The sequence below is a fragment of the Coturnix japonica genome, chromosome 19 (assembly GCF_054131305.1).
Source record: "Coturnix japonica strain WE chromosome 19, WE-NBRP24, whole genome shotgun sequence".
NCBI lineage: Eukaryota > Metazoa > Chordata > Aves > Galliformes > Phasianidae > Coturnix > Coturnix japonica.
The window spans coordinates 9,751,875-9,774,365 of NC_140681.1; the positions used below are offsets into that span (position 1 = coordinate 9,751,875).

Genomic DNA, 22,491 nt, shown 5'->3' on the forward strand with positions numbered 1-22,491 from the left:
ATGCAGTCATACCCTTCCTGTCTGGTGCCTGCAGTTCAGCAGCAATGGCAGGGCCAGCTCTGCCCCTGCCCATGTGTGCCAACAGATCTGCACTCTCACACTGAGCTTCTCTGCAGTCCCTCTCGGTGAATGGAGGAAATGCCATATCTTTGCTGTGGCATTCTTTACAATGGATGATTCATGTTATTCTATTGAGAAACCCTATTATAGTCTAGAGGTATTGGTTGTAAAGAGAAATTTCACAGATTGTGGCACAGGTTTCCACCCATTCAAAAATGACAGGACCTTTCCATCAGGGAGAACAATTTCTTCTTCTTTATGACTGCTCTTATTAAAAATAGTATTTCTTCTGCTCTTTTTGCTTCTCTAGACCATAGAACACTTTTACCTTTCACTCCTTGAGTTAAATGATTTGTTGCTGTACTAAAATCTGAATGGTTGTGGCAGGTTTCCTTCTCCTGAAATAAACCCCATTTCTGCTGATCCAAGTGCAAATGAAACAGCAAATGAGCATGAGAAGCGCTCGTTAGCCAGGCAAACAAAACGAGCTGAAGCTTTCTGCTGGGCTGCCCTTCACTGATACAGCTGGTAAAGATAAGAATGGAGAGAAGGCAGAGTTTATAGCTTACACACTGATAAAGGCTCTGTGAACTACCATGTGCTCATGGTCTTCTCAAAATGTGGCATAGCTCATTGGAGGGCTGAACCTCCACCCCGGTTTGGGATGGGTCTGGCAGGGCAGTGTCACTGGCAGATGCTGATGCCAGCAGGACACACTGAACTATTCACATGGGCTGGGGGTGGCTTGTTTAAATTCTCCTGATCTTTTGGATCCCAATAGTCACATCTTCTGTTGCTCCTGTCACACTGGGGAGCCCAGCCTGATTCCCCTGTACCTGCACAATGTTGAGGTTGAAGGGATGCGGACTAACAACTCACAGCTATCCATACTCAGCTGATCTCCATGTGTGCACCTACAGCTTGGACACGAGCAAAATATGTGACGTAAGCCCTGTATTTACTTTCCCACCTACCTGAACTGCAAGAGCCCCCAAGCTGCTCCCGTGGGTCCCACCATACCCTGCAACATTCAAGCTGCCTGGCTCAGTCCTCATCAGTTGATTCAGCTTTTGACTTCCTGCCAACTGGCTTTGAAGGAGATGCTCGTTGTTTGTCTGCTGTGCAAACACTATCAGGGCGGCCAAGAGTTTCACTGAAAAAGGTCACGGGCCTTTTCTTGAGGAAAAAATGGCATTGATTTCCTGCGGTATTTTGGTTGATGGCTTGAGTTCAGGGCAAAGTCACAGCACTACTATCCCTGTGAGACATCATAGACAGATGAGTGTTTGAGTGCAGTTAGCTGAAACAGCAGGAAGGAATTAAGAAAGCCTCAGATGTCTCATTTTAAAATCTATCTATTTAGGTTTTGAACACAAGTATATATTTTTTTCTTCATTCTTCTGTTTGTTCTCCCAGAACAGCTTAAGTTTGGCAATGCTACGCACTTGTCTGCTTTCATGGGTAGAAAAATTATCGAGTTAAATGGTAAGCTTGCTTTTACCACAGCGACTGCATTCCTAAATAAATATTAATGGTCTTAATAGCTGTTTAATTAAGTTTGTCTGAAAAAGAGCAATTCACTGAGCGGCTGCTTCACATCCCCCCCATCCAACGGGCTTGTTTGCTGGGTGCCGCGTCCTTGCCTCTTCTAAAGTCAGCATCTCACGTGCTAATGCACGCTGCATTCATGAAACCTCATTTTTCTTCAGTAAGTGTTGTCAAGGAAACCTTCCTTGGGGCCTTGTGATCCACAGCTCCCTTCCCAGCATCCCCTTCCTGAATCACAGAGGTCAAGAGACTAATTGCACAGGAGGTCTCTGGTTGTCACTTTGTCTCTCAGATGCGTTTGGTCCTTCTGGCCACTGGATACAATACGCCCCATTCTCTGCTTGGCTTGGTGTGCTCCTTCCCCAGGAGCTGTTTAAAACCCTTCTATTCACACAGACCTCAGGGAGGCCTCCAGTAGCAGACCTTATAGCCTTAAGTCATTTGTTTTCCAGAAACAAACTGGTTGCTCCTAGGGCTGGGGACACAAATGCTTCTGAAGACAAGGCTGCTGGAGGAGCTTGCACTGCACTGCTCCATGCCACAGCTGAGGATCGGGTCCTGCACAGAGCATGGGCAGGCTTAGCCCCACCAGCATGGGTCAGCACAACCTCTTGTCAGCATCCTGCTGCTGCACAGTGCAGATCTGCATCCTCACCTCCCCTGCCCTGGCACATTTCTGCTCTGGATTCTCCCATTCTGAGAGCTGGCACCAATGCTCTCAGGAATGTCACTGTTCTGACCTTGATTGCTGTGCTTTCTGTCGCCGATGCCTTTCACAAACATCCTGGCTGCAAAGATATGTAATTATTCAGTCCCACATGCCTGAATGCTGCTTAGCATTCCAGGAAAGGCACGATCCTCAATAAACACAAGGGATGAGACTGGCACTGAGGTATTCTTGGCTTGTGCTTAGAATCCAGCTTTGGATGGATGACTGGGGCTTCCCATCACCCTACAGTTCATGGTGCCCTACCAAAGGGCACATCCCCAGGTACAGCACAGCACAGGGCTGTGAATAGGGCAGCTGGGAGTACAGGTGAGTGGCTCTTGAACTTAACATTCAGAGGAGAAAACAGGATGTCCAGCACTGACTTTCTGAATGGTGTTCAGAATACAGCTCCCAGGAAGAAGACTGCTTCCTAGGAAGAACTTTTCTCAGTGAAATTATTGCCCTGTGTTCCCCAAATGCTCCTAAATTGGTGTTCTGCTTCAGGCCCGTTCTGTTTTTCAGGACCACATCTCACTGCAGGGTTTAGCCTGACAACAGCAGCATCAGAGACTTAAGCTGCTCTGCTCCCTTCTCTCCTGCTTGTTTCTCCTGATAGCATCTGAGTCCTGCACACTGCTGTGATTGCTGATTGCCGAGATCAGCAGCCAGGCTAAATTAATAAGCAGGTACCTTTGTGATCCAGGCAAAAAAAAGCACTCTGACAAGAACGAGGAACTTGTTCTACTAGTAACCTACATCAACATTCAAACCTAAGTTTCCCAAACATAATTAAATTAATCAGTTGTGCCCACAATGTCTCTGCCCCCAAGTTTTCTCCTCCCTCTGTGTCATAGCTCTCTGTTGGCTCTGCAGCCTTGCAATGGAAAGATGGGACACAGGAACAACAGTGAGATGACTGATAGCAATAGACACAAAGATAATGAGTTTCTTCAACAAGTGCCTGATACTCTCCTCAGTGAGATGCCATGTATGGCACAGCCTCAGCCCAGGCTCTGGCCTTCCCTTCATGCTGGAGGACTCACAGCTCTGCCCCATCCACCTCCTACCAACAACACTGGGCTTGCAGAGAGCCTCAATGCGGGGGAACCTTCTCCCACCAGTAGCAGAAATTTCACTGTTAAGTGGAGTATATTGAAGTTGTGCCAATAACTCACCATCCATCTCCCTTGGGAGATCCACTACCATTTATGAAGCCCTCTAAACACTCGAAAGGCCGTGAGGCAGAGCAGTGCAGGAGATCAGCAAGAATTTAATTTTGTAATAGATTTATTTCCTACCAATGAGGCATTATATTACGTGATCTCTGCCTCTGCTCCGCCAGGGAGGCTGCACTAAGTTTGGGTTTGTTCTCATGGCAGGGATGCAGGGCAGTTGTTGGCTATAGGGACTGACCCTTTAACTCCTGTCTTACGCATGGTCTGCTCAGCTAAAATAGCTGGGTTGCACCTTGTTCTTGCATCTTGCTGCTGGAAGAAAAGAGCACGAGCACCAGGGGATGGATCAAGATTCACAGCGTGTATAGCTCACAAGATAGAAGCTGGACAGTTTACACAGCATCACTGCTATCCTTGTTACCTTTTACACATTTATTGGAAACTGCTATTTTATTTTCCATCTGGTTACCCCATCGTTCAATTGTCAAATATTCTACTGACAGTTTCCCAATGGAGGAAGAAACTCTTGCTTCAGGCTCAAAGTATGCAAGCTCAGTTCTTCTGTCATGTGCACGCAGGACGGAGGCTGATTATGGCACAGAGAGCATCTCCCACCTTCAGCTCCATGGAACTGGTGCCAGCTGGGAATGAGACATGTAGGCTGCACAGGACATGAACTTTTTGCTCCTGCTCCTCACAGAGGCCTAACAGTGGCCTGGGAGTAAGAAAAGGGCCTCTCTGGGACATCCTGGAGCTGTTTTTCTCACCCAGGGAGCTGCTTTCCACGGCTCCTCACTGCACACAGCAGTGGGAGCTGGAGCAGCTGAGCCCCTTAATTAGGTCATGGCTGGATCACGTGTACGGCACTTGCACTGCCCAGAGCCTCTATAGGAAAATCACATCCTAGCTCTGCAGCTTGGGCAAAGCTCAGGAGGGGAAGGATGTCAGAGCAGGAATAATTCTTCAGAACTTTGTCCGCAGGAAAGTGCAGGGCCCTGGTTTAGTCTATACTCAACAGCTGGCTCCCTCCCTCTCTGACACTGGAGATAAGTGGTAGCGTTGCTTTAATTTCCTCTTTCTCCTGCTGCAATGCCAGATTGCTTGGATATTCATAAACAGAAGGGGTTTAATGAAAATTATAATTAGAGCCCTGTGGTGCTCTCGCAGGTCGCCTTTACACTGGGCTGCCTATTTACATTACAAATCAGGCTGGTGTCACTGCAGAGTCTGCAGCAGGAGAAGAGGATTCATTAAAAGGAAAGTGCAGGGCTTGTGAGAAACACGGGAGAAAGAAAATGATATTGTTATTATTAATAATCTAGGAAATTGGGAGCTGCCACGGTCTAGCTGCAACTTTGCTCTGAGAAGAAAAGCCCATTTGTAATCATCCTGCAGCAGGCGGGGAGACAGCACGGCCACTCAGCAACTTCTACCAGTAATTACAGTGCAAACGGACCCTTTACATAGAGTATTATAGTTTCTCATGGAAAGCAAAGTGGCAATGAAGATTTTATCTCCCTCACCGGGATGCAGAGAAGCCCTCTTAGCACTCCAGCCAAGCTGTGAAGTTGTAGGCACAGGGAAAGACAACATGTGAAGCCAAAAGGAATGGATTCCCTGTGATGTTACAGCTTTCCCATTCCACCTGCCAGCAGCTACATATGGTGCTTTTTGCCCTGCTGTAATAGCACGAGCAGCAGCTCCTCGAGACAGGCAGAAGCCCTCATTTTGGTGAGCACTGGAGCTAACATGAGGCACAGTGTGCAGTCCTGTGCTGGAGATCCCTGTAAGACCAAATGAGTCGGGGAGAAGAGCCCATGGGCACAATGCAGAGGCTGCATATGGGTGCACCAGCACTCAGCCTGGCTCCCACTCCAGCCAGCACAAACTAGTATGTTCCTAAATACAACTCCTTGGCTTGGCTTACCTCCATTAGAGTTGTCTGGTAGAGGTGTTAACCTTCTGTTCCCCCCTATATAGTGAAATTAGAAATAATGCCCTCATTTTGCACAGAGGATAGTTGGAGATTTAGGTTGTATTTGTAAAATTCTTCTTTAATATTTCACATTAATGCACCAGCAGGAATGGTACCATCATTGTAACAGGGCTTTTATTGGATGCCTGCGTGCCCATAGTGATTACCAAAGGTGGCATTTCAGGTTAGGAACCTTTCCGTGCCCCTTCTCCTCCCCATCCACTGTCACACTCACAGAGCAGAGCAGTCACCCCAATTCCATGCCTGCTTCCCCCAGGTTCAGCCCTGTCACAGGGCGAAGCACCCAGAGCAGATCCCATCAACACCCAGCAAAGGATGCTGAGTCAGTTTGCTGCCAGACTCCCCTCTGTTTCTTTCCCCAGCTATTAATCTCCCCTTGCCCTTTGTGGTCGGAGGACATCACTTCAGCCTCATAAACAGCTGGGAAGTCAGAACAGAGCAGATGAGCTAATACTGCAGAAGTATTTGGTTAATGTATTGAAACTGACTCAGGAGACTTTTCCTTCTGCACGTCATGGCAATATGCAGAAAGTTTACAGGCAAATTAGAAGCTGGAGTATTTTAGGAGTGCGGCCACAACCCGGCCAAGTGATTTGCTTGCATTTCATGCACGCTATCATCAGTGTAAAATCACTCATACTGCGACAGCTGAGCTGTAATCATCACTAGTAACACTCTGTTGTTCGTGCTCTGCCAAAAAACCGCCCTAATGTGAAGAAGTGCTTATGCTGGTTGAAAAAGGGCCACGAGTGAAATTCTCCATGTAAAACTGTGTTTGAAAAAGTTGTCATTTTTTGCAGCTGAAAAATAAATATCGGTAAAGAAATCCTGACCGCTGTCCCCCAACAGAACACACTTGTAAACTTCCATCCAAGCACCAGATGGGAAAACACTGGGAAGAAGAAAGAATATTTTGGAAATGAAAGCGTTTAACGGTCCAGCTTCTGGTTTCAGTACAATGCTTTTGTCAGGAGGGGTTTTAAGTTGAAACAGGCAGGGTAACAACTGTTCTGTTACAAACAGGGACTGCCCAAAGCTTCTGGGGTACCTCGGGACTTTTCCAATAACCACAGTCCCCACAAACAACCTCCCGGCTACAGAGTGGCAGGAAAACGAATCCATCACTACTGACTTTCATTGTCCCATTGCTTCACCGAATGATAATCAACCCTGCTTATAACTGATTCATCTCTTTCATGACTGCAGGTAACACATGCAGCTCCAATGACCTCCTTAGGGCTGCAAAGTACAGTTCTTGGGTCTCCTCCCCAGCTATGACCCCAGCAGAGATCCAGGTCTCTTTTTCTTAAGTCAACAAAAGGCAGAGAAGAGAGAGATATAAATGGGTCAAATAGATGAACCAAGTGAGAACGATGTGCAGTGGAGATGGTGAAGCTTTGGCACGTCTGGTTGAAGTGATGCTGAAGTGCAGCTTTTCTCTATGGTAGTTGAGCAGCTTGGGGAGCAGGATCTGCTCTGGGTGGCTGAGAAAGGGTAAGAGCACCTCCCTGCTACACTACAGGGTGGAGATGGTTGGGTTCAAAGCACAAAGCTGGGTGGACGTCAGGGAGCCCACAGTGTTCTGCTGCTCCCCATCCCCACACCACCACATGCTCCTGTAGATGTCAGCTGTGCTATACTGGAGAGGGGTTTGATAACACGAAGGGTCCTTATCAAAGATTTACTGGTAATACAGTATTGTGTTAAAAAAAACCGTCCCCAAGACTTAACAAGTTCTTTCATGTGTATTAATGGTATCAAATGCATTACTTTCTGTGCAGTGTTCCTTTTGTTTTTTGCATTTCAGCCTAAGCAGATGATAAAATGAGACCCATGACATTCACTTTGATGGAGGCGAGCTGCTGGCTTTCCAACAGTGTAAATAAGGATTCAGTGCCTTTTAAAAAGCATTATTTTAAAAGCAAAGCCCTTTTGAGTGAGGGCTCGAATGGGGTTATTTTCCACATGACCAAGCGTCAAAAGGAAAGCAGCAGCCCCATCCATACTCTTATCACCCTTCCTGAGTCACCCACTGGATAGATTTGTCACAAGGTGAAATAAGAGCAAGTCCTCGATTTATTATCATTTTCTACTTGTCCTCCCTAATGCAGCTCCTGCCAGGATGAGTTTGCTGTGGGAAAGTGGAATGAAACCAGGTCTTTCAGTGCCGCTAAATAGGGCTGGGGGAGGGTTTCGTTAGGAGGAGGGGATCTTCCTCATTAGAAGTGGAAAATGTGCAACGCAGAGTTTTCATCAGATGCCGCCCAGCCTCCCAATTAGGACAGCTGAGACAAACAGCGCCGTTATTATATGCAACTGTTTATACAGTGTCACTCAGCCATTGTTTATTTCATGAGCACAATTTATCTCTTCTGTTGTGCTACCCAATTTGTTTGGACTTCCAGCCCAGTTTCATAGCACACATCCTTTGGCCTCCCACCAGCCCGTTCCCCAATTAAGTTTCTGAGCGCGTTGCACAGCGGCTCCCTGCCCTCCCCCCCTTGTTTCCCGGCTGATGTCCGCATCCCCTTCTCTCTGCAATGCTCCCCGGGGCTCCTGCCCCAACCCCGCTGGCTGCCCGCTCCTCAATGCCTCATGGTTTATTCAACAGACAAGCTGCATTTCTCTTTTCCATCTCTTTTTTTTTCCTCCTCTTTTTTTTCTCTCTCTCTTCTCTGCTGTTTTTTTTCCCCCTCTCCTTTTAAATCAGACACCAGCCAATAGATCTGACTTTGGCAGCTTGGTTCTTTTGCAACAAACCTCAAAACCAACAAGTCAGCTGTATCTCAGCAATGCAGTCTGGTGGCTTTGCAGGGGCTGAGCCTTGACCCATGGGGCAGCAGCTCAGAGGCAGAGCACTCATGAGCACTTGTCTCCAAAGGGGACAAAGACTTGCCCTCCATTAACATCTGCTACAAAAGCTTCATCCACACTTGGCCCTGCCTTCTCACTCCCAGTATTGCTCCCTTTGGGGTGCAAGATGATTTCCCAGTCCTGGAACACTCCCATCCTTGGGTTGCCTTTGCTCCAAACTTTCCAATCAGTTTGCTCACTCTTCTTGCTTGCAGTTCTGCCTTCAAGGATTAGCTAAAATAGAAAAGTGCTAATCCATGTTATGGAAATTCAAATCCTTGTTGCTACGTTAAGTTGTTTCAAGGAAGTTTAATCTGGCAAGATTTGGAGGTGAAATCCACTGTTTAAAGTGGTAACAGAATCCATGCATCGCCTCTTCTATCAGTGTGAAAGCACTGTAGGTGCAAGAAGCAGCATTATACTCCTTGGCATAGCAACTTTAGGCTATCACTGTCTCTGATGAGCTCCAGCTCTGGGTTACAGCTGAATGAAGGATTTGCTGCTGCATTCCCATTCCCACTTCGTTTGCCAGCATTGTTTTTCCAGGATTTCTGCTAGAGATCTGCACAGTGCACTGCCACCAAACAGTGGGACTCCATCCGAACCTCCTGTTGTTAGTAGGTTAGTGTCCAAAATCTCAGTGATGAACTTTGTGTGCCCGTGGGAGCCACCGTGAGACAAAAACTTGGCAGATATGAAACCTGGGTTACGTCTTGAGTGAGGAAAGCATCCTTTGGGTAAGCAATCTGCAGAGGAGTTTACTGCCTCTCCACCTCCCATCACTATGAGCTGCTTCAGAAATTCATCATACTTTAAATGATTCACTCAAGTAGCCATTCAGCCCCAGTTCATAGACTGCAGATCCTTTATTACACAGCTATATATTTAGCACTGAAATGGTTCTCAGCAGTTGTAACTGCCCTGTCATCTAAGGAATAAAACAAAGAGCCATTATTCATCAAAAAGGAGACACAGTCTTTATTGTCTGAAGCCGTGGTAGAGTTTTTATATCGCCCTGTCTGTTCCCCTGGGCTGTCACACAACTCAGTTTTAAGCTGTTTCAGTGGCAGCCCTGGAAGCTCAAACCCTCCTATAACATCTCATAGCTGACCTCCCAGCTTGCGTTGGTTTAGACTGACAACAGCATTTATCCTGAGCACATTAGATATGGCCAGTGACCTAAGAGCAATAAAGATAACCTTTCTAGAAAAGCTTGTGGTAGATGGCAGTCTGGCTGAGTAAGGAATTCAAGGTAAATGGCCCTCCTGGGCCATGTCCTGCTGCTCTTGGTGGCTGCATGTCCAGCATGGGGCTGGAGGAACAAGCCCAGTTCTCTGAATCTAGACAACATGAGACATACTCAGCATCCCTGCCTAGAAGCTACCTGACTTCCTCTGTGCCTCTGGGAAAAGCAGCCAGATTTGGAGCCAAAAGACTTCTTTCATCATTCATTTCCATGGTGAAAATGTGTCCATGTATTGCAAATGAAGCAGCACCACTCACAGAACCAACTACCATCACTTTCTCCTCAGGCTTCTGAGAGCATATGAGAACCTGTTGGCATCAGCACGAATGCAGAGTAAAGCGGGCACAGAAAAGATGCATCTGAGGAGGTGCTGTGCATGGCAAAGCAGCTGTTTGCACAGTGAGGCAGACCCGTCCTTCCTTCCTTTGAATGTTTCCTCTCTGAATAATGAGATGGGAAATTTGAAGACCCAGAATCTTAAAAAAGTGGCGCACACTGAGGAAAAAAATTGCCCTTTCCCAGCTTCGTAATTTGCTTTAAAACTGAAAATCACATCTCCAAAGCCCCATGCTCCCTTTTCTCCATACGCTCGGTGCACAGAGCAGAGCTCCCATTACACTTCTTCCAGCACCCTGCCGTACAGCCAGCAGTCTCCTGTGCTAATTAACCACACTGTATTCTGCACATATTTTGCATTTTTGAGTAATTAGGATAATCAGATTTCTCCCTTAATTCTGTACATATACACTATAAGCAGGTGTATTGCCTTTCCCACAATGATATCACAAGAAGCGCGTTGTCTGCTGGAGGTGCGGATGCCAGCCGCCTGTCAGAGCCCATTCTCGTCTTGCACATGGAAATCTGCTGCTAACGGATTACCAGGAGCCATGGGAAATTAGGAACCAAGCTTGATTTGGGTGAGTAGCCAGTAGCTCAGATATTTGTGCAAGCTATCTCAATGCACAGAGCCTTCATATCTGGCCAGAGATTTGGCCATTCTCTTCGCAGCCCTTTAGGGAAGTGCTGTGAGTGTAGCACAGGGCCCTGGGTCACTTGGCCCAGAACCTCAAGGGTGTTCGGGGTTCTGCAAGGTGCAATAGCCATCATCTTTGTCTTTGAGCATTTGGCCTTGAAGCTTTCACAGATATGGGACTATTTGCCTCTTAATGGAGCATCAAGGGTACAGAATCTTTGAAGAGGGCCAAGGAGGCTCCCACACTCCATAGCAAGGAGCTAAGTGCTCCTGAGCACCTGGGCCACAGCAGCAATAGAGAGACCCCGCTACACAGAAAGACCATCTATCTGCTGAACCTCACATATCAGAAAGCTTTGCTCATAGATCTTGGAATGCAACACGATATGCACTCGACACAAAGAAGAGGAGCGATGCTCTTGTGGTACTACTGTAAGAATAATGTCCAAACATCACAAGTATGAACAAAAATGATTATGACCATGGTTTACATCCCTCTTGATCTCCAAGTTAACCTTCCTGGTACTAAGATTAAGCACTGGTTACTACAGAGATAGTTTTCAGGCAAAGCTGGAGACAGGCAGTGACAAACTGTTAATTGTGTCAAGGCTGTTTATCCATGGTGGCTGATCGCAGCATACAGAGCAGACCATGCAAGGCTACACTCAATATTTTGTATGTTCTGCATGGGTAATAAAATACCCCATCCCCTTCTTTAGTGTCCTCCATCTCACCTTCCCCATTCAGCTGGAACGGTGCTTACAGATGAACTATCTCCAGAGAACAGCTCTTGGAAAACACAGTGCAGCACAAGACACTTTAATGAGTCCAAGGTTGTTGGCAGGGTCACCACAGACAAGGGAGAGGTCCCTATTTCCCAAAAAGGTCTCACCAGGATTCATTTTTTATTAAGTATATTTATCTCTGAAGATCTTTACCCAAACTTCCCTCAGTAGCATCCAGTTCTTGTTCTCTCATGACTTTGGTCAGGTTGCTCAGTAAAGAAGGGCAGCATGTGACTGTTCACTTGCTCATTCTGACCCACCTCCTTTAGGTCAGCAGCATCCCGTATTGCTCAGGGGTGGCACAACAGCATCCTTTCTTTGCAGGCCTTGATGTGTACTCATCTCCTCTGAGATACACAAGGCACAGAGGCTGGATCCCACGCAAATTCAGCTCTCCCATCCCACTGCTGTGCTGCTGTGACAGGGTGGCAGTTTGTGCTCCTATGCTTCGACCAGCCAGGGCTGGTGTGGATAACTGTGTGCTTGATGCATCGGCACAGAGAAAATACATTGGTGATCCTGGATCTCTAGAGTTTTGAGCATCAGTTGGAAGAACCAGAGAAGGTAAAAAAGGGAAGAAAGCAGGTATTTTGCTGGCCTGAGATTGGAGAGCAGGTGGGAAGCTGCCTGCTGGGCTGGCCAGTCACTGAGAGGTGGCAAAGAAAGCTGGCATTGCGACTCCTGATGTCTGCCTCCTCCGAGCAGGTGACGAAGGCAAGCTGTTGCCTTGATTCCCACAGTATATTTTCATTAAGCTGTGGCAGATGGCAGCGGAGGTCACCGCTTCCACACCATCATCCTTTCAGCCGAAAGGTGTCAGGGAATCTGACACCTCAATTACTAAAGTGAGATTGGTCCAAACAGCATCCAGGATGAAGGGGGAAAGGGAATTAGAAAAGCCGCTCTCCTAATTTCCATGAATCCTCACCTTTGAGAGAAAATCTGGGACGAGAACTTCCCTGATAAACAACATATTTCTGCCTAACATCCTGACACAGAAGCAGCTGCTCTGAGAACCAGCCACAGACACCAGAAAAACGGCAATTAAGTCCTTGTGGAAATGAGAGCAAAAAGCACTCCTTGGAAAAGGCTGTTGATGCTAATGAGCTACAGCAAAGTCAAGGGAGGATCGACTAATCTTACCCCAGCATAGAACTGCTGCTCGCTTCCCTCCAGCCTGTGAAACGTGGAACATGAAGTGAAACAAAGATGCCACACTTTGCTTTACGAGGGTTTTCAGAAGTCTGCTAACCCACACCAGTGCAACATCACCATTGACTTCTCTATGTGCAACATGAAATGCCGTTCGGACACAGCAGTGAGAAGCAGAGTCCTTGCTGAGACACCAGTCTTTCCCATCCCAACTGTTAATACCCACTTTCCTTTTACTATTTTACCATTACTATTTCCCTACTTGTTACTACTCTTAATCCTTGCTATTGTAATCCGTACAGTTATCCATGGCAAAGAAGATGAAGTGAGAGTCTGACCTCATCAGAGCTCAATGAACAAGCAAAGCAGAATTTACTTGTTCTTATTTTGGGATCTCAAAATCATAATTCAGTTTTGGAATGATTGTGAAATATCTTGGATTGGCAGCTCTGCATGGTGTTACTCATTGAGCTTCCTCCAACGACAAAAACACCAAAAAGCATTGGCCTACAAGGAGATAACAAATAAGTTCAACAGGACTGAGCAACACCACAGCCTGTGCTTTCTTTGCGAACAGTTTCCCCTTAGTGTTTAGGAATGACTTCAAAACTCCCAACACGAAGACATCAGAGATATTTGGAAGACGAAAACAGCCAGGACACAAAACCAAACCAAATCAAAACAAAAAACCCACCAAAACCCAAACTCCTTCCTACTGAAACCCTTCAACTTTTTGACAGAAGCTTGAAAACACTTCTGAAAAGTCCAAAATATTTGGGGTTTGGCACAATAAAGCCCCCGTCATTTCCAGCAAACATTGCTGAATGCCAGAAAATGTTCATTTTTTGGCCAGAACTGTCCTTTTTTTTTACCCTCTAGAGATGGAGAATGGAAAAACAATGCACTGCCTTTAAGATAAAAAATGTTTCCACTTAGTTGAAAAGTGTCTTTCAACCAAAGCTCACTACAGACACAACCTGTGCAGTCAGGTCCGCTCATGACATCTACTCCAGCCAATACAGAGGGAACACCACAAGCATAAGGATGTGAGATCAGAAAGGTTTGATTGCACTGACCTCAAACTCAATGCTGTGTTAATGGGAGAAGGGAAAGCTACAGCTGGGGCACTTAGACCTTGCTAGATGATATGCGTTTTCTTAAATGCTGGAAAAGCAATGGGCTATTCCAGGGTTTTCCTGGAGGAAAAGTGATCACAATCTGGCCTTTGTTATCCAGCTTATTCTCCAAGAGTTCCTACTTGAGGGCCCCTGGAGCAGATTCTTGGAAGAGCTCCATTTTGCACCCCAGCCAGAATGCTCCGAGTTTCCGTATATTATTAGCACACAATGGAGCAACGTCAGCTCGCACTGGGAAGGGCCCCTGGCAGCCACAATGCTCCCAGCCCCAACCCCACACCGGGCTGGGAAAGGGGCTCCCTTCTGGTGAAATTCCACCTCCTCCTTCTCCTGCATGGCCCTGGTGCTCAGGGACAGAAAAGGCAGGAGGCAAAGCAGCAGAGCACAGTCAGGCAAAGGCACAGCAACAGCCAAAATACAGCCGAAGGTCTCTGGGAAGAGTTGACCAGCATCAGTCTACCCCTCAGCTGCTTTTTGCCTTGGGCTTTGCCAAATGTCATTCCCGGTCTGAAAGTGGGTTTGGGTTTGGTCGGAGGGCACTAAGGAAACTTGATTCCTGTGAGTCACTTGCAATCTCTGCCACCACCACTATGGGAAACATGGATGTGGGCTGCTGGCAGTGCACAATCTGCATCGAAACACACCGTGTGTTCCCAGGCCCCTCTTCCTTGGTGCTGCTCAGAGCTTTTGGCCTCAGACCATTGCAGTGTTACTGACTCCAGCTGCTCAAGGAAAGAGAGAGAAAAAAAAAGAAGAAGAAAAATCTCCATAAGCAAAAATTCAACTTTTTTTGTAAGAAAAGCCCCACAACTCCAAAACTAAAAATGCTCGCCAGCACAGCAAGCATTTGCCAGCACATTTTTGAGGTTTTGCCAAAATATTCTGGCCAAAACTTTGGAGGAAAAAAAATAAAGAGCTGTGTATGGAAAGCAGATACTTCTCACGAATATATTCATTTAGTCAAATCCCCAGGTTTCTACTGAAAGTCAGCATCAGTGGAAAATGCTGACGAGCTCTATTATTGGCACAGCTTTAATTTTCCTTTGTCTGGAACAGACACGGAGAGGACAGCATCTGTCATGTGTAGTCTTTTGACTTATGTTATTACTTCAAATGCTCTGTTATTGTATGTGGTCTCCAGGAACCCATCACGGTGCTGGGTGCCGTGCGTACACATGGTGTCTCTTCTAGAGGGATTATAATTTGAGCACAAAACCTGGACAAGATAAACAGTTGGAGCGTAGGGTAATTTCACATTGGTCCCAATCAGCAAAGGGACGCTGTGCTCACCCCTGCACCTGCTCTTTCCTTTGGTGCTTTGTGCTCAGCCGTGCCCCAGCTGCTGGGCTTGGAGCTCCCCAGGAGATGCAGAAACCTGCCCAGCTCTGAGGGCAGCTGCAGAGCAGGGAGAGATGGGGCCCTATCTATTTCCCTACCCTTCCATTGCAATCCTGCTTGCTCCTTCCCATGGATGCTCTCCCAACCTCCCTTCTGCAGACTTATATGCAGACCACATTGAGCCCATCTATTCTCTTGCCTTCCCTGACATGTGTGCAATCTCACGTGCCTGTCTACCAGTCTCCCTTCCTCCCCCACCCCATTGCTTCATGTCCTTCCTGACTCAACCCCTTTAGGTACAAGGGAGCAGTTAGAGAAGGATCTGCACTGGTTTCAAATAGTTTCCAGCCCTGGTCACCCCCTTCTGTAAGAGAATGCCAAGAAGGGAGTGAGGGAGAAGGAGAGCACAGGGAAATAAATAAATAAAGGTATATAGTTACTTTTGGTTAGTCTCAGTGTGCAGTCCCATCCCAGGGCGCTGCGCTCTGTGCTCATTTGAGGTATTAGTCACTTTTTCCATTAGAAGCACTTATTCTATGGGGATTTATAATGTATCTGTAAAATTGTCTCCAGGCTTTGCTTGGCATCTGAGCTCTCGATTCATGGACAGAATGTAAAGAAACTGCAGTTGTTTGATTTATTGGGACAGGGCACGGAGAGGAAGGGATTTTTTCCATGCTAAGCTTGGTGGAAATAAATTCACATAGTGCTTTCAGGACAAGATAACATATTAATCTAGAAAATACCAGTTGGGTGCAATCTCAGAGCAGCAGAGACCAAGTTGTGAGATCAAGTGTGGTCTTTCCCACTGACCCACCCACAGCCTTGCCCTTTTCCATCCCTCATTTCTACAAGGGACAAGGGCACAAACTCCAGGATCCAAACATCCTGGTGCCTCTCCCATCTGCAGAGTGTTCATGGCCTGGCTGTTCCCTTGGACCTCTGCTGTACACAGGGATGGGTTGGGAAGAAGAGCAGGATCCAGTGCAGCAACACACGGCAGGACCTGAACCTCCTTGCAGATAGGCAGCAGGAGCCTGAGGCGGATGCTGCAGGGAAACAATAACCTAAAACTGGAACGTGGCAAATTACTTATTCAAATGCCAGCCTTCCTCTCCCCCTCTTGATTAGCAAACCGCTGGGGAGCCAGCCCTGATTTTCTCCAGACAGTCGTGCTTGGTTCCACTCCTTTTGCTCAGCCCTGAGCTGCCCACGGGGCTGCAGCCCTCGTTGGTATTCGTGCTGCGTTGCAGCCCTCCCTTCCCTCCATGGGCTGTTCTGCTCTCCAGCTGGATCACAAACTTTTTCTCTGCATGCACAGCAGTGATTAATAAGTTCAGTTTCTATCTTTTTTTTTTTCTTTTTTTCTTTTTTTTTTTAAGCTGTAGTTTGCAAACACTTCCCAGTACATTAACCCAACTATTAACATCTAATAATAAAGCAATCTCCAAAACACACCGCAAGCCAAATCCTCCTCCTCTTCTTTAAGGAGAGGTGTCATTATTTCACGTTTCCACTCACTGTGTATAAATGAAGCCTTGAGGAACAGACAGGAGAATATAGAATGAAACAGAAGGACGTATTGCAGAACTACAGTGGGAAATCCCACAGCTGAAATCTTCTCTCCCATTTAAATGAAAGGCACAAACCACCGCTGCCCACAAGGAGCCAGGATTCAACCCAGCACTTTGGGAGACACGGTGCTCAGCAGCACACAGGGAAGGCTGGGAAGGGTTCAAAGTATCAAATGAAGCAGAGCAGAGACACGAGAGGAACAAAGGAAGTTCACGTCGTTATAATTTATTGATGATCTTGGCCTGATTGCTTCAGTGTTTTGTCTCAGCGGAGCGCACTGCGCGGCACAGAGTCCTGCAGGTCACTCTGTTGTACTGATGTAGAAACGATGCGACAACTTGCAGACAAGTTTGACTTACAAGAAAATATATAAAATAAGCACCAGGATGGGGCTCAGCCTCACCCAAGCACTTGCTGGGAAGCAGCCAGGATCTCCTGACCTCACTCCCAGCAAAGCGGAGCTCCAAGAATTCCCTCCCCATAGCTCACATTTTTCCAGCTCTACCAATTCACCCAGTGAGCTCCATGGGAAATCACTATGGCTCAGGCATCCAAACTTGCTTTAGAATGAGCCAAACCGATTCTTTTCTTCAAGGAGGAGGGTCTTAAGGAAAATAAAATGCTGGGGGTTCTTTTGTCCCTGTATCTTGGATACGGAAAAACTCCCACGCTTGTCAGAAATAAGAGCAGCACCGGCAGCCCATGGCTTTCCCTTTTTCTTACTCTTTTTTTTTGCCCCTTCACTCCAGTATATGCAAGTGTGTGCCTTAAAGCTGGATGACACAGTGATGGGTTTAAGAGACACTGAGTGTTGAGATGCCAGTTTCTAGTGTAATACGGGGCGCAGCTTCTTTCTTCTGTGATCACGGGTGAAAAATCAAAAGAAATAATCCAGAAGGCTGAATGCACTCCCCGGCCATTCAGCACACTCATAAATATGCCTAGCGAGATGCTTTGTGTAAAAAACTTCTATTCTGCATTTTGTTTAACTGTGAGTCAAATCTTCCACCCCCTTCTGACTACACTCCTTGCAGTTATCGGAGCTGCATTCCCACCCCGCTCCCCATCAGTTTTAGGCCGATGGCTTACGTTTCAATGCTAGCAGGTTCTCATTTTTTCTATTGATCTCTCTCCCACCTCCGGCCAATTGCCCGCTCGCTGGTTGCCTCTTGGCAGAAAATAAGCCGCTGTTACAGTAAGCAACTCCCAAACAAAGAGTTTTAACTAGATTCGCCCCTTGGCACTAGCTCACCATTCAACAGAACTTAGGAGAAAGCCTGCCATTTCCTGCCCACCGCTAATGCTGCAGAATAAAGTGAATTTGGAAATGAAATTAACTACGTATAAGCTGTCATTTCCTTTTTAAGGCTGGAGGAGCCCTGGAGACCATCAGCTACTGACAAGAAGGGGACCCTCCAGGTCCAAGCTGGATGCACAGACACTCAGGAACAAGCAGACCTTTGTTAGCACCACTTACACCGACACACACACACACAGATGTCACCAGGATGAGCAGCCTTTGCCCACAAGGGACACTTTCTGCACGCCAGCCAGTTTATTCCTAAAGAAATATATGCATGAGCACATTGAATATAAGCACATCACCCTGAGGACAGCTCAAATAATTCCTTCCACGCCTGCACGGACCCCTCTGGTGCAGTGTGGGATCCAGCTGCCTTAACTCCTTCATGCAGCCACACATAGAAGGGCTGAAGGTACAGGGAGGTTTTGGCATAGAGGAACTTTTGGTTTGGTTTTGAGCATCGCTACCAAACCAGCCGGGACGCCTTTGATGGACAGATTTCCTTTAGTTGTATTTCATAAACACAAACTTACAAACTGATGAGTTGGAAAGAAAAGAAAACAAAAGCATAACAACCACATTTCTCCGAGTTTTAAGAACCGGAGAGGCTGCTCACCCAGCAGCTCAATCCCACTGTAAAACAAAGTTGCAGAGGGACCGTCCCGTAGCTCCCCCTGTCCCGAAGCACTGAGGGATCCGCTCCGCTCCTGCAGCCCCATCCCCATCCCGGGCAACCCCTTGGAGCCCGTAGAGCCGGCACTTACCAGCTGCAAAGTGCAGAGGAAAATCAAGGTGCAGCGTCCGGTGCAGCATCCCATGGTCCCCGAGTGCGCCGGGGCAGAAAGTGGGATAGGGACAGCAGGGACAGGGGCGACAGGGACAGGGGCAGCAGAAACAGGAGCAGCAGGACAGGGGCAGCAGGACAGGGGCAGCAGGGACAGGGGCAGCAGGGACAGAGCACCCAGCTCGTCGCAGCCCCGGGGCTCTCCCCGCCCGCAGCACGGAGCGCAGCTGCCGCTCGCCGCCGCCGGGAGCGAAGCGGGCGGGGAGGGCGGTGGGAGGAGGGACGGAGGTCGCGGCGGCTGCCGGAGCCCCTCCGGGAGTCGGGGAGGAGGCAGTGGGGCCACAGCTTAAAAGGGCAATGCTCCGCCGGACTCTCCCGTCCCGCAGGCTGAGGAGGTTGGGATGAGACCCCTGAGCTTCGCTGGGGTGCTCCCGGCCCCCCCCGGTCACGGCCCGCCCCCGGGAGGCTGAGCCAGGCGGTCCCAGTTTATTTATTTTCGCGAGATGAGAGACCCTGCTGCTGGCGGAGGGTGTGCCAGCACTCCGTGGGTAGGGCATGGAGACTATAGGGCATCCCAGGATACAGGAATCTGGTCCTCCTCTCCCCTTGCCACGTGCCCCTCACCTTCCTCCCCACGCAGATGCTGGTTTATTCACCCTAAAGTCTTCATGCCCAGGATTAACCTGAAATACAATAGTTGTTTCCATAAACTTTGTCAGTTAAAGTGCACATGGAAGACAAACGCAGGGGAATAAGACACAGAAATCATTAAAATGCACATTTGTGAGCATCTTAAATTGTGTATGGGCCTTGTCGTGCCTCAGTGGTTTAAGAAGTAGGGAGCATCTCCTTCTGTGGAGAGCTTCCACAAGGGCACCATCTAAGAACCACCCACCATACCCTGCATCTGCAGCAAAGCAGGTCCTTCTGCTTCAGTTGCAAACAGCAGAGTAAATCCAGGAGCACACAACCACCTCTTTTACACCACCGAGCCCCCCACATTACCTTCTGCCCTGTGGAGTGGGAGCAGGGAGCTTCTGTCACCTGTCCCTGCTTTTACTCAGCCTAAGCAGTAGGTGACACACAGGCATACCAGGATGGGGATGTACTTATAGCTAAGCTCCACCAGAGTGGGATAATAAGCTTTGGGAGAGGCACGTCTGATGACAATGTCATCTCTTTGCAGTCTCCTTGGCTGCGTGATAAAGTTTGCTTTGCTCTCAAGCAAGTCAGGGCTCCATTTCTGCCTCTAAAGCAGCGTGACTCTGGTACTGTGAATGATCAGCCTCAGTGACCTCTAAGTACTCATGCCAAGTTGCTTTTTGCAGTGGTGGAGATGGAGATGGCAGCTAAAACAACAGGGGCTCTATCATTTTATTTGAAGGAAGCATTGCTTGATTATAACGGAATGGAGCAGGGTTAGTCTTGAAGTGCTGTGATTGTTTGAAACCTGGTAGTAACAAAGTTATTTTTATTCATATCAGATGCAGGGAGAAAAAGAACAAATGAACAAGCAAACTGTGAATGCCTAAGGCTGGGAGATGGGCTTTGAGGTGATCTCAAATCCTACTGTTTTTAAATGGTAAAATGTATTGATTATGTGACCTGTGCATCGAGCAGAACCAGGGCAGCAATTAATGCAGTCAGATACAATAAGAGACACTTCATTATGTGTGAAAAGGAATACGCCCAGTGAAGAAACCAATTTACTTCACCCAGAAAACTGGGGGCTGAAGAAACTTTGGCACTAATTGTATTCCCAGAATGGTGGATTTCAGATCAGATTTGGAACAAAGACCAGCTTATGTTTTAAATGAACATAGAAAAAACACTCCTCACAAACTGCACAGGGTGGGCTCCTAAAGCTTTGTCGTGTAGTCTTAATATATATGATTTCTTGGCATGGCACAGCACCCTCACACAGAGGCATCTGCCCTTAAGTATCCCAGTGGCCTCATTGGCTTTAGTGCAGCTGTTCCCATGCCAATGTTGGGATGCTTGCTCCAGTGCTGTGCTCATCGGCATCTTCTGTCTCTGGACACCAGAGGAGGTGCAAGCAGCCTGAGCACCCTGATGTCAGGGCTGGGCTTTAGGTTATTCTTTGCAAGCTAATTAAAAAGCCTCCTGTGGACTTCTGGAAAAATCCCTTATTTCACTGTGAATAAATATTAAATTAGCTGAATTTGGATCTAAGAGGGGGAAAAAAATGGATCTTCATTAGGTATATTGAATTAGAAAGTGGATTACTGAGGTACCAGAGGCTGCCAAACACAGTGTCATCAGCAATGTGCACTGTGCTACCGTGATGGGCCACCACACAGGGCTGCCAAAGGGAATGATCCTCAGGTACAAACGCTGTTCCAGAGCCCCCCAGATGTGGTTCCACATCCAAAGGCAGCACATGCCCATCCCCGTGCTGCATGATCCCTTCCTTGGGACAGCCTTTCTAAGGCAGCACATCACATCCTATTCTTCTGTCACATATTGGACAGAAAGCTCGCTGCCAGTCCCCTGATTGATGGCTCCTTTCCATTGCACATAGCACAATATCACAGAGGGACGTGTTCAGCACCATAGGTTGGGAGCCTTTATGTAAGAACTGAGTGAGCTGCTGCAGGACACTGTGGATGTTCAGAATGAACAGATGAGGGCAAATCCCAGGGAATACATTGAATGTTGTGACATACACCTCACCCATGGTAACAAGATGTGCCACCACTCCAGAAAATGGGCATTGTGATGTTCCAGGGTGTCACACAGACTTTTTTACATAGGAAAGGATTACCGAGCCAGACAGAGAGAGAGATTATGTAATAAAGGGCAAGGACTTTTGATCTCCTTGCTTTAAATCTGTGATTTCTTATAGCTCCCATTACCTGGGATAACGTCAAGGGAGCTGCTTGGGGACCGAAGCCAGCTGCAGCCAACACTACCAAAGGAGAAGAAGGCTTAAGAGTGGTGGCAAATACACTGCAGAAAATGAGACAGCCCTGTGACAGCAAAGCACAGTGTTTTAAACATTGTTCTCATTACAAACAAAACAATCCCAATGACTTTCATGCTTTGAAATAGCTTCCCAGCAGCCAAGGGTAATCTCTAAGTTTTATCAGAACCGGCGTGTGAATCCTGTTGTTTTCTTTCTGATCCCTGTGAAGCCTTTGATGCTGGGAGGGGATGGTCTCTAATCAGCTTCTATGGCATTTCAACACCTCTTTCTGCATCTGTAATTCCCTAACATTACCTTGCTGAGCTGCACAGCGCATCCCCATCACTGTTTGATGAGGAAGTGGAGGATGGCAGAGGTGGGAGGAGGATTCAGAGCACACAGCGAGGTAAGCGCTTTACCCACACCCACCCAATGCACATCCCTTCTTCACAGCAAGGGCTTGCGTGAAGGAAACACGATTGGTATCAGACTGAGATGCATTTTTCCATTGCACACCCACATTTCCAAAGGGATGGCCTGGAGTAGAGAGGAGGGGGTGCCCGAAGGGTTAATTCCCATTGGAGAAGTGAGCTGTGGCAGCTGACATTGCTGCCCTGCAATCTGAGTCCCTGGCATGATTGCAGCCACATTTCCAGCTGCAGTTTCATGAGGCAGCATGACCAAGAAGTAATTCAATGCAGCTGCTAAAGTCTATGGGTATTGACACTGAGTGATCGCCTGAGGCTGCCATGCAACAGTTGCATTTCTCAAATGATAGGACACAAGAAGATCCAGAAGGGCAAGAGCAGCTTTCCTTTGACTCCAGCTATGAAATGTCACTGCAGAAACACAAAGGATGTCTCAGTGACATACTGGTGGTTCAAGCACATACACCAACAAGCATTCCCAGCTCCACGCACTCTCAGCTGCAT

At 47.5% G+C, this 22,491-nt stretch overlaps 1 protein-coding gene across 2 annotated transcripts in view; it reads right to left on the reverse strand.

Moving 5' to 3' along the window:
- The window catches only part of NKAIN4 (sodium/potassium transporting ATPase interacting 4), a 43,489-nt gene extending 24,600 nt beyond the window's left edge, over positions 1–18,889 (reverse strand). For both annotated transcript variants that reach the window (XR_014935986.1, XM_015881606.3), the window contains exon 1: positions 18,614–18,889. Coding sequence is in view for 1 of the 2 variants with exons in the window: in XM_015881606.3 (XP_015737092.1) it covers positions 18,614–18,667 (54 nt within the window). In the remaining variant the exon portion in view is untranslated. The remainder of the gene's footprint in view (positions 1–18,613) is intronic.
- Positions 18,890–22,491: the final 3,602 nt, after the last annotated feature.